The 12,002-nt window shown below is 41.1% G+C and overlaps 3 protein-coding genes across 3 annotated transcripts; all 3 read left to right on the top strand.

Annotated features, from left to right (window-relative positions):
* The first annotated feature begins 3,761 nt into the window (after positions 1-3,761).
* Positions 3,762-4,774, top strand: LOC121269179 (heat shock protein beta-11-like). The gene has a single exon (XM_041173704.1). The coding sequence runs from the start codon at positions 3,923-3,925 to the stop codon at positions 4,580-4,582; it is 660 nt and encodes a 219-aa protein (XP_041029638.1). The 5' UTR covers positions 3,762-3,922; the 3' UTR covers positions 4,583-4,774.
* A 2,730-nt stretch (positions 4,775-7,504) lies between these two features.
* On the top strand, positions 7,505-8,433 carry LOC121269178 (heat shock protein beta-11-like). Its single transcript, XM_041173703.1, has one exon. It carries the CDS (start codon positions 7,582-7,584, stop codon positions 8,239-8,241), a length of 660 nt encoding a protein of 219 aa, XP_041029637.1. The 5' UTR covers positions 7,505-7,581; the 3' UTR covers positions 8,242-8,433.
* Positions 8,434-10,408: 1,975 nt separating this feature from the next.
* LOC121269255 (heat shock protein 30C-like) lies at positions 10,409-11,905 on the top strand. The gene is made up of 2 exons (XM_041173815.1): positions 10,409-10,477; positions 11,450-11,905. Exons 1-2 carry the CDS (start codon positions 10,409-10,411, stop codon positions 11,903-11,905), a joined length of 525 nt encoding a protein of 174 aa, XP_041029749.1.
* The last annotated feature ends 97 nt before the right edge of the window (positions 11,906-12,002 follow it).

Below are 12,002 nucleotides of genomic sequence, written 5' to 3'. Positions count from 1 at the left end.
CGGCTCCGGTGGGTGTCACTGAGCCGAGTCATTCTTGATTAAAGCAAGGCTGGGATGAGTCATCATTTATTTTCAGCTCACGTGTCATAAACCCAGCAAAGTTTAGTTCATTCTGGAAATGTCTGGGTTTATGGGAGTAGAATATATAAGGTGTGCGTTCTGAGTGCTGAAGCAGATCAGAGACTGAAGACTGGGAGTTCACATCAGTTGGTTTGAGAGAAGTGAGAGAAGAGGCAGAGACAATGCTGAGCTGTCGGGCTTTCCACCCTTCACGTCAGTGCCAGCAGCCTGTGTACACATTGTGGCCTGTTCCACACAGGGTCTGTGAGCCACTTGAATGCAACACGTGGAAACAGGTGGAAGAAGCGAGAAAGAGCATGAACTTCATGGAGCGAGTTCTTGAGGAGCTAACAAAAGAATTTTTGGAGGATAAAACCAAGAAATCAAGACAACAGACCTGATGATAATGATGAAGGTAAAAGACAATCAGAGGACAAGGAGGGAGATGGCTTTTCTCTGTCCCTGGATGTCCAGCGATTCTCCTTCGAAGAACTGAAGGTGAAAGTACTTGGAAGAAAAGTGCTGGTGACAGGAAAACACGAGAAGAAGAGTGATGATGGCAGCGGCTCTTCCAGCGACAAATTTGAAGAGTTCCGGAGAGAATTTCAGCTGCCAGAAGATGTCGATGCTGAAGCTCTTAACTGCTGTTTGTCACAGGACGGTCGGTTAAAGGTTCAAGCCCCACGCCTGGCACTGCCACCTGTGAATGAACGAACCGTGCCCGTCAACATCACCTCGGATACAACAACCATTCCCCGGCTAAATCCTGGCCAAGAGGCACAGAAACTGGAGAGTGGAAAATATGAGAGGAAAGATGAGGAGGAAGTAAAAATGGACAATTAAATCTCATTTACAGTCATCTTTTGTAAGGTGTAATAATTCTATATGTGTGGAACTGATTTTCTGAGACCATGATATGAAGGCATAGTGCTAAAATTAATTGTTAAATTCTATGTGTGTACTGTACTTTTATAAACAATCATGTGGATTATTTTTATCTATGCATTTGGTACAATAAATACTTTGGAAATAATAGTGATGATTCAGCCTTTTCCCCTCGTAGAAAGAAATGATTATGACACAACTGAAAAGCTAGACACTTAACTCCTGTATTCTCAGTGAGGAAAAACACACATGAACTCAGTCCATGAACAATATGTCAAAGTATTGCACAGACCGAGTGCACCAACATCTCTGTATTATCCTGCAGCCTCACAATGAGCAGCAACATTTTTCTTTTATTCGTTCATGTGTGGAACAGGCCACAATGCGTACACAGTTGCTGGTCAGGCCAACATTTATCACTCATCCCTAGTTGCCTTTGTTCAGAGGGAATTTAAAAGCCAACCACATTGCTATGGGTTTGGAGTCACATGTAGGCCAGGTAAAGACAGCAGATTGAATTCCCTAAAGGACATTAGTGAATAAGTTGGGGTTTTACGACAATGGTTTCAAGGTCACTATTAGACTCTTAATTCCAGATTTTTATTGAAAGCAAATTCCACCACCTGCTGCAGTGGAATTCAAACCCAGGTCCCCAGAGAATTGCACTGTGTCTCTGGATTGCAAGTCCAGCAACAATAGCACCACACCATCTCCTCACTCTTGTGCTCCAGCTTGTCTTCCAACACAGAGAGAACTAAGTCCAGTAATCCATATATCAAACTATTGCACAGACCCAGTGCACCAAATCTCTGTATGACCCTGCAGCCTCACAATGAGCAGCAACAACAGCTTGTCTTCCAACACAGACACCAGACTGGGCACCACTCAATCACTGGATGATGCAAACCTCTTTCATTGTGGTTACCTGTTCAGTTTAAATAACTGAGAGGAAAAGCAAAGTTACTTGCATTGTAAGCAACTTATATAAACTCTCAGTGAAATAATATTACTGATCCTGTACCCCTGAATATAAGAACATAAAGAGTTGGAACAGGTGTCGGCCATTCTGCCCCTTGAGCCTCCTTCACCATTCAATCAGGTCATGACTGATCTGATTGTGGCCTAAGCTCCACTTTACAACCTGCCCCCCATAACACTTGACTCCATTGTCAATCAAAGGGTTTAGGCCATTCAGCCTCTCAAGCCTCCTTTGCCATCCAATTAGATCAATGTTTACCTAAGTCTGGCCAGAATTCCACCTTCCTGTCTTCCCCCCCCATAACCATTGACTCCACAGTCAATCAAAAATCTGTCTAACAGCCTTGAATATTCTCAAAGACACAGCTCTACTGCTCACTTTTGAAGAGAGTTCCAATCGCTAACGTCCCTCTGAGAGATGAAATGTCTCTGCATCTCCATCGTAAATGGCAGACCTCTTATTTTTAAAGTGACTCCTAATTTTTTATGTCCCCATGACGGGGAACATCCTCTCAGCTTCTACCCTATCAAGCCCAAAAGAATCTTACATGTTTCGATAAGGGACCTGTATCTTACTGTTTCAGTATGGTGCGTAATATTTCTTGCAGTGCCAGATAGAAGTTATATTCCTGCTTCAAATTTACTCTATGATACTGGTGGACAAACAGCTCGTGTGTTTATTTTGATGCTGGGCATTGGGAAACATCAACAATCGTATCACAGGTTGTGGAATATATGGGCAATGGCACAGCTTATTTATTAGTTAAGATGTTAAATGGTGTAAAAATGTAAATCCAGTCTATGAACTTATACTGAACCTGGAATCTATTTGATCGTAATGCTGCCAATACTCACCTGAGAATAAAGATTTATGTTGCAGTTCATAGGAGACTCTTGTGAGTGATGGAAACTGTCATTTACCAATTTAGGAAGTTATGATGTTGGGAACTCTGCAACAACATTAATAGGGTGGGCCTTCATATTCATCAATTTAATATAAAACAATAGAAAATTAAAACATTGCTACATTTTATCAATAATGTGTTGTCAATGTTGATGTTTTCAGTGAAGAGACCAGAGGGAAGATGAGCAGTTTTCATTTGTGTTGTTTTTTGTTACTGGAATGGAAAAATTGAAAGGCTAGTTTCAATGGCAACTTTCAAAATGGAAAAGGATAGACATTTGCAATGAAATAATTTGCAGAGTTTTGGCGAAAGAGCAGGGGAGTCGGGAGTAAGTGGATAGCACTTTCAAAAACCTGACATAGATGTGGTGTGCCGAATGGCCTCATTTTGAGCGGAATATTCTGGACCGCTCAATAATTCATTATTAATTTTCTACGTTTGCAAATCTTATATCAAAGTAAATAATGAACAACATGCTTTAGTAATAATGAAGTACACAGCAGCTTTATATGTAATTATTCTGTTTTTAAACCTATATAATTAAGATTAGAATGGAACTATTGCCTCAATCTGAACTTCACTTTTACAAAACTGTTTTGAATTTTACTATTTTTCATTGATAGATGTCGCTTCAACATCTCAGAAATCAATGAAAACAGCAAAACTAGAAAGAAAAAGACTGAGTCCTCATTCTCTCACAATATCTGTTCAAAGTTCATTCAGTTAAACGCATCTTATTCTCAATAAATCTCATGTTTACACTTGCTCTGCCTTCTGTGAGGCTGTCAATCATTAACAATGCTCCTCCCATCTGTCCCTCACTGGCTGAGTACATTCCAGAAGTCTCTGCAACGGCTCCAGTGGGTGTCATTGAGCCGAGTCATTCTTGATTAAAGCAAGGCTGGGATGAGACGTCATTTATTTTCAGCTCACGTGTCAGAAACCCAGCAAAGTTTAGTTCATTCTGGATATGTCTGGGTTTCTGGGAGTAGAATATATAAGGCGTGTGTTCTGAGTGCTGCAGCAGATCAGAAACTGAAGACTGGGAGTTCACATCAGTCGGTTTGAGAGAAGTGAGAGAAGAGGCAGAGACAATGCTGAGCTGTCGGGCTTTCCACCCTTCACGTCTGTGCCAGCAGCCTGTGTACACATTCTGGCCTGTTCCACACAGGGTCTGTGAGCCGCTTGAATGCAACACATGGAAACAGGTGGAAGAAGCGAGAGAGAGCATGAACTTCATGGAGCGAGTTCTTGAGGAGCTGACAAAAGAATTTTGGGAGGAAAAAGCAAGAAATCAGGACAACAAACCTGATGACAATGAAGAAGGCAAAAGACTATCAGAGGACAAGGAGGGAGATGGCATTTCTCTGTCCCTGGATGTCCAGCGATTCTCCCCAGAAGAACTGAATGTGAAAGTACTTGGAAGAAAAATGCTGGTGACAGGAAAACACGAGAAGAAAAGTGATGATGGCAGCGGCTCTTCCAGCTACAAATATGAAGAGTTCAGGAGAGAATTTCAGCTGCCAGAAGATGTCGATGCTGAAGCTCTTAACTGCTGTTTGTCACAGGACGGTCGCTTAAAGGTTCAAGCCCCACGCCTGGCACTGCCAGCTGTGAATGACCGAAACGTGCCCGTCAACATCACCTCGGATACAACAGCCAGTCCCCGGATAAATCCTGACCAAGAGGCACAGAAACTGGAGAGTGCAAAATATGAGAGGAAAGATGAGAAGCAAGTAAAAATGGACAATTAAATCTCATTTACAGTCATCTTTTGTAAGGTGTAAGAAGTCTATATGAGCACAACTGATTTTCTGAGACCATGATATGAAGGCATAATGCTAAAATTAATTGTTAAATTCTATGTGTGTACTGTACTTTTATAAACAATCATGTGGATTATTTCTATCTATGCATTTGGTACAATAAATACTTTGGAAATAATAGTGATGATTCAGCCTTTTCCTCTCATAGAAAGAAACGATTATGACACCACTGAAAAGCTAGACACTTAACTCCTGTATTCTCAGTGAGGAAAAACACACATGAACTCAGTCCATGAACAATATGTCAAAGTATTGCACAGACCGAGTGCACCAACATCTCTTTATTATCCTGCAGCCTAACAATGAGCAGCAACATTTTGTTTTATTCGTTCATGGGATGTGGGTGTTGCTGGTCAGGCCAACATTTATTACTCATCCCTAGTTGCCTTTGTTCAGAGAGCATTTAAAAGTCAACCACATTGCCATGGGTTTGGAGTCACATGTAGGCCAGGTTAACACAGCAGATTGACTTCCATAAAGGATATTAGTGAATAAGTTGGGGTTTTACAACAATGGTTTCAAGGTCACTATTAGACTTTTAATTCATAATTTATATTGAAAGCAAATTCCACCACCTGCTGCAGTGGGATTCAAATCCAGGTCCCCAGAGAATTACATTGCTGGATTGCTAGCCCAGCAACAATACCACCACACCATCACCTCCCTCTTGTGCTCCAGCTTGTCTTCCAGCACAGAGAGAACTAAGTCCAGTAATCCATATATCAAATTATTGCACAGACCCAGTGCACCAAATCTCTGTATGACCCTGCAGCCTCACAATGAGCAGCAACAACAGCTTGTCTTCCAACACAGACACCAGACTGGGCACCACTCAATTACTGGATGATGCAAACCTCTTTCATTGTGTTTACCTGTTCAGTTTAAATAACTGAGAGGAATAGCAAAGTTACTTGCATTGTAAGCAACTTATATAAACTCTCAGTGAAATAATATTACTGATCCTGTACCCCTGATTATAAGAACATAAAGAGTTGGAACAGGTGTCGGCCATTCTGCCCCTTGAGCCTCCTTCACCATTCAATCAGGTCATGACTGATCTGATTGTGGCCTAAGTTCCACTTTACAACCAGCCCCCCATAACACTTGATTCCATTGTCAATCAAAGGGTTTAGGCCATTCAGCCCCTCAAGCCTCCTTCGCCATTCAATTAGATCAATGTTTACCTAATTCTGGCCAGAATTCCACCTTCCACTCTTCACCACCCCCCTTAACCATTGACTGCACAGTCAATCAAAAATCTGCCTAACAGCCTTGAATATTCTAAAAGACCCAGCTCCACTGCTCACTGTGGAAGAGAGTTCCAATCGCTTATGTCCCTCTGAGAGATGAAATGTCTCTGCATCTCCATCATAAATGGCAGACCTCTTATTCTTAAAGTGACTCCTAATTTTTTATGTTCCCATGACGGGGCACATCCTCTCAGCTTCTACCCTATCAAGCCCAAAAGAATCTTACACGTTTCGATAAGGGACCTGTATCTTACTGTATCAGTATGGTGCGTAATATTTCTTGCAGTGCCAGATAGAAGTTATATTGCTGCTTCAAATTTACTCTATTATACTGGTGGACAAACAGCTCGTGTGTTTATTTTGATGCTGGGCATTGGGAAACATCAACAATCGTATCACAGGTTGTGGAATATATGGGCAATGGCACAGCTTATTTATTAGTTAAGATGTTAAATGGTGTAAAAATGTAAATCCAGTCTATGAACTTATACTGAACCTGGAATCTATTTGATCGTAATGCTGCCAATACTCACCTGAGAATAAAGATTTATGTTGCAGTTCATAGGAGACTCTTGTGAGTGATGGAAGCTGTCATTTACCAATTTAGGAAGTTATGATGTTGGGAACTCTGCAACAACATTAATAGGGTGGGCCTTCATATTCATCAATTTAATATAAAACAATAGAAAATTAAAACATTGCTACATTTTATCAATAATGTGTTGTCAATGTTGATGTTTTCAGTGAAGAGACCAGAGGGAAGATGAGCAGTTTTCATTTGTGTTGTTTTTTGTTACTGGAATGGAATAATTGAAAGGCTAGTTTCAATGGCAACTTTCAAAATGGAAAAGGATAGATATCTGCAATGAAATAATTTGCAGAGTTTTGGCGAAAGAGCAGGGGAGTCAGGAGTAAGTGGATAGCACTTTCAAAAACCTGACATAGATGTGGTGGGCCGAATGGCCTCATTTTGAGCTGAGAGATTCTGGACCTCTCAATAATTCATTATCAATTTTCTACATTTGCAAATCTTATATCAAAGTAAATAATGACAACATGCTTTAGTAATAATGAAGTACACAGCAGCTCTATATGTAACTATTCTGTTTTTAAACCTATATAATTAGATTAGAACGGAACTATTGCCTCAATCTGAACTTCACTTTTACAAAACTGATTTGAATTTTACTCTTTTTCATTGATAGATGTCGCTTCAACATCTCAGAAATCAATGAAAACAGCAAAACTCGAAAGAAAAAGACTGAGTCCTCATTCTCTCATAATATCCGTTCAAAGTTCATTCAGTTAAACGCATCTTATTCTCAATAAATCTCATGTTTACACTTGCTCTGCCTTCTGTGAGGCTGTCAATCATTAACAATGCTCCTCCCATCTATTCCCTCACTGGCTGAGTACATTCCAGAAGTCTCTGGAACGGCTCCAGTGGGTGTCACTGAGCCGAGTCATTCTTGATTAAAGCAAGGCTGGGATGAGACGTCATTTATTTTCAGCTCACGTGTTACAAACCCAGCAAAGTTTAGTTCATTCTGGAAATGTCTGGGTTTCTGGGAGTAGAATATATAAGGCGTTTGTTCTGCGTGCTGCAGCAGATCAGAGACTGAAGACTGGGAGTTCACATCAGTCGGTTTGAGAGAAGTGAGAGAAGAGGCAGAGACAATGCTGAGCTGTCGGGCTTTCCACCCTTCACATCTGTGCCAGCAGCCTGTGTACACAATGTGGCCTGTTCCACACAGGGTCTGTGAGCCGCTTGAATGCAACACATGGAAACAGGTGGAAGAAGCGAGAAAGAGCATGAACTTCATGGAGCGAGTTCTTGAGGAGCTGACAAAAGAATTTTTGGAGGAAAAAGCAAGAAATCAGGACAACAAACCTGATGATAATGAAGTAGGCAAAAGACTATCAGAGGACAAGGAGGGAGATGGCTTTTCTCTGTCCCTGGATGTCCAGCGATTCTCCCCAGAAGAACTGAATGTGAAAGTACTTGGAAGAAAAGTGCTGGTGACAGGAAAACACGAGAAGAAAAGTGATGATGGCAGCGGCTCTTCCAGCTACAAATATGAAGAGTTCAGGAGAGAATTTCAGCTGCCAGAAGATGTCGATGCTGAAGCTCTTAACTGCTGTTTGTCACAGGACGGTCGGTTAAAGGTTCAAGCCCCACGCCTGGCACTGCCAGCTGTGAATGAGCGAACCATGCCCGTCAACATCACCTCGGATACAACAGCCAGTCCCCGGATCAATCCTGACCAAGAGGCACAGAAACTGGAGAGTGGAAAATATGAGAGGAAAGATGAGAAGCAAGTAAAAATGGACAATTAAATCTCATTTACAGTCATCTTTTGTAAGGTGTAAGAAGTCTATATGTGCACAACTGATTTTCTGAGACCATGATATGAAGGCATAATTCTAAAATGAATTGTTAAATTCTATGTGTGTACTGTACTTTTATAAACAATCATGTGGATTATTTTTATCAATGCATTTGGTACAATAAATACTTTGGAAATAATAGTGATGATTCAGCCTTTTCCTCTCATAGAAAGAAACGATTATGACACAACTGAAAAGCTAGACACTTAACTCCTGTATTCTCATTGAGGAAAAACACACATGAACTCAGTCCATGAACAATATGTCAAAGTATTGCACAGACCGAGTGCACCAACATCTCTGTATTATCCTGCAGCCTCACAATGAACAGCAACATTTTTCTTTTATTCGTTCATGGGATGTGGGTGTTGCTGGTCAGGCCAACATTTATTACTCATCCCTAGTTGCCTTTGTTCAGAGGGCATTTAAAAGCCAACCACATTGCCATGGGTTTGGAGTCACATGTAGGCCAGGTAAACACAGCAGATTGACTTCCCTAAAGGACATTAGTGAATAAGTTGGGGTTTTACAACAATGGTTTCAAGGTCACTATTAGACTCTTAATTCCAAATTTTTATTGAAAGCAAATTCCACCACCTGCTGCAGTGGGATTCAAACCCAGGTCCCCAGAGAATTGCACCGTGTCTCTGGATTGCTAGCCCAGCAACAATAGCACCACACCATCACCTCCCTCTTGTGCTCCAGCTTGTCTTCCAACACAGAGAGAACTAAGTCCAGTAATCCACATATCAAATTATTGCACAGACCCAGTGCACCAAATCTCTGTATGACCCTGCAGCCTCACAATGAGCAGCAACAACAGCTTGTCTTCCAACACAGACACCAGACTGGGCACCACTCAATTACTGGATGATGCAAACCTCTTTCATTGTGGTTACCTGTTCAGTTTAAATAACTGAGAGGAATAGCAAAGTTACTTGCATTGTAAGCAACTTATATAAACTCTCAGTGAAATAATATTACTGATCCTGTACCCCTGATTATAAGAACATAAAGAGTTGGAACAGGTGTCGGCCATTCTGCCCCTTGAGCCTCCTTCAGCATTCAATCAGGTCATGACTGATCTGATTGTGGCCTAAGCTCCACTTTACAACCAGCCCCCCATAACACTCGACTCCATTGTCAATCAAAGGGTTTAGGCCATTCAGCCCCTCAAGCCTCCTTCGCCATCCAATTAGATCAATGTTTACCTAAGTCTGGCCAGAATTCCACCTTCCTGTCTTCCCCCCCCATAACCATTGACTCCACAGTCAATCAAAAATCTGTCAAACAGCCTTGAATATTCTCAAAGACACAGCTCTACTGCTCACTTTTGAAGAGAGTTCCAATCGCTAACGTCCCTCTGAGAGATGAAATGTCTCTGCATCTCCATCATAAATGGCAGACCTCTTATTTTTAAAGTGACTCCTAATTTTTTATGTTCCCATGACGGGGAACATCCTCTCAGCTTCTACCCTATCAAGCCCAAAAGAATCTTACACGTTTCGATAAGGGACCTGTATCTTACTGTATCAGTATGGTGCGTAATATTTCTTGCAGTGCCAGATAGAAGTTATATTCCTGCTTCAAATTTACTCTATGATACTGGTGGACAAACAGCTCGTGTGTTTATTTTGATGCTGGGCATTGGGAAACATCAACAATCGTATCACAGGTTGTGGAATATATGGGCAATGGCACAGCTTATTTATTAGTTAAGATGTTAAATGGTGTAAAAATGTAAATCCAGTCTATGAACTTATACTGAACCTGGAATCTATTTGATCGTAATGCTGCCAATACTCACCTGAGAATAAAGATTTATGTTGCAGTTCATAGGAGACTCTTGTGAGTGATGGAAACTGTCATTTACCAATTTAGGAAGTTATGATGTTGGGAACTCTGCAACAACATTAATAGGGTGGGCCTTCATATTCATCAATTTAATATAAAACAATAGAAAATTAAAACATTGCTACATTTTATCAATAATGTGTTGTCAATGTTGATGTTTTCAGTGAAGAGACCAGAGGGAAGATGAGCAGTTTTCATTTGTGTTGTTTTTTGTTACTGGAATGGAAAAATTGAAAGGCTAGTTTCAATGGCAACTTTCAAAATGGAAAAGGATATATATCTGCAACGAAATAGTTTGCAGAGTTTGGGCAAAAGAGCAGGAGAGTCGGGAGTAAGTGGATAGCACTTTCAAAGACCTGACTTTGATGTGGTAGGCCGAATGGCCTCATTTTGAGCTGAGAGATTCTGGACCTGTCAATAATTCATTATCAATTTTCAACGTTTGCAAATCTTATATCAAAGTAAATAATGGACAACATGCTTTAGTAATAATGAAGTACACAGCAGCTCTATATGTAACTATTCTGTATTTAAACCTATATAATTAGGATTAGAACAGAACTATTGCCTCAATCTGAACTTCACATATACAAAACTGATTTGAATTTCATTCTGTTTCATTGATAGATGTCACTTCAACATCTCAGAAATCAATGAAAACAGCAAAACTCGAAAGAAAAAGACCGAATCCTCATTCTCTCATAATATCTGTTCAAAGTTCATTCAGTTAAACGCATCTTATTCTCAAAAAATCTCGTGTTTACACTTGCTCTGCCTTCTGTGAGGCTGTCAATCATTAACAATGCTCCTCCCATCTGTTCCTCACTGGCTGACTACGTTCCAGAAGTCTATGGAACGGCTCCGGTGGGTGTCACTGAGCCGAGTCATTCTTGATTAAAGCAAGGCTGGGATGAGTCATCATTTATTTTCAGCTCACGTGTCATAAACCCAGCAAAGTTTAGTTCATTCTGGAAATGTCTGGGTTTCTGGGAGTAGAATACATAAGGTGTGCGTTCTGAGTGCTGAAGCAGATCAGAGACTGAAGACTGGGAGTTCACATCAGTTGGTTTGAGAGAAGTGAGAGAAGAGGCAGAGACAATGCTGAGCTGTCGGGCTTTCCACCCTTCACGTCAGTGCCAGCAGCCTGTGTACACATTGTGGCCTGTTCCACACAGGGTCTGTGAGCCACTTGAATGCAACACGTGGAAACAGGTGGAAGAAGCGAGAAAGAGCATGAACTTCATGGAGCGAGTTCTTGAGGAGCTAACAAAAGAATTTTTGGAGGATAAAACCAAGAAATCAGGACAACAGACCTGATGATAATGATGAAGGTAAAAGACAATCAGAGGACAAGGAGGGAGATGGCTTTTCTCTGTCCCTGGATGTCCAGCGATTCTCCCCCGAAGAACTGAAGGTGAAAGTACTTGGAAGAAAAGTGCTGGTGACAGGAAAACACGAGAAGAAGAGTGATGATGGCAGCGGCTCTTCCAGCGACAAATTTGAAGAGTTCAGGAGAGAATTTCAGCTGCCAGAAGATGTCGATGCTGAAGCTCTTAACTGCTGTTTGTCACAGGACGGTCGGTTAAAGGTTCAAGCCCCACGCCTGGCACTGCCACCTGTGAATGAACGAACCGTGCCCGTCAACATCACCTCGGATACAACAACCAGTCCCCGGCTAAATCCTGGCCAAGAGGCACAGAAACTGGAGAGTAGAAAATATGAGAGGAAAGATGAGGAGGAAGTAAAAATGGACAATTAAATCTCATTTACAGTTATCTTTTGTAACGTGTAATAATTCTATATGTGTGGAACTGATTTTCTGAGACCATGATATGAAGGCATAATGCTAAAATTAA

This window comes from Carcharodon carcharias, chromosome 23 (genome assembly GCF_017639515.1).
Source record: "Carcharodon carcharias isolate sCarCar2 chromosome 23, sCarCar2.pri, whole genome shotgun sequence".
In the NCBI taxonomy this organism is placed as follows: domain Eukaryota; kingdom Metazoa; phylum Chordata; class Chondrichthyes; order Lamniformes; family Lamnidae; genus Carcharodon; species Carcharodon carcharias.
Note: the sequence above shows the minus strand (reverse complement) of the source record. Positions and strands in the feature narration are given on the sequence as shown.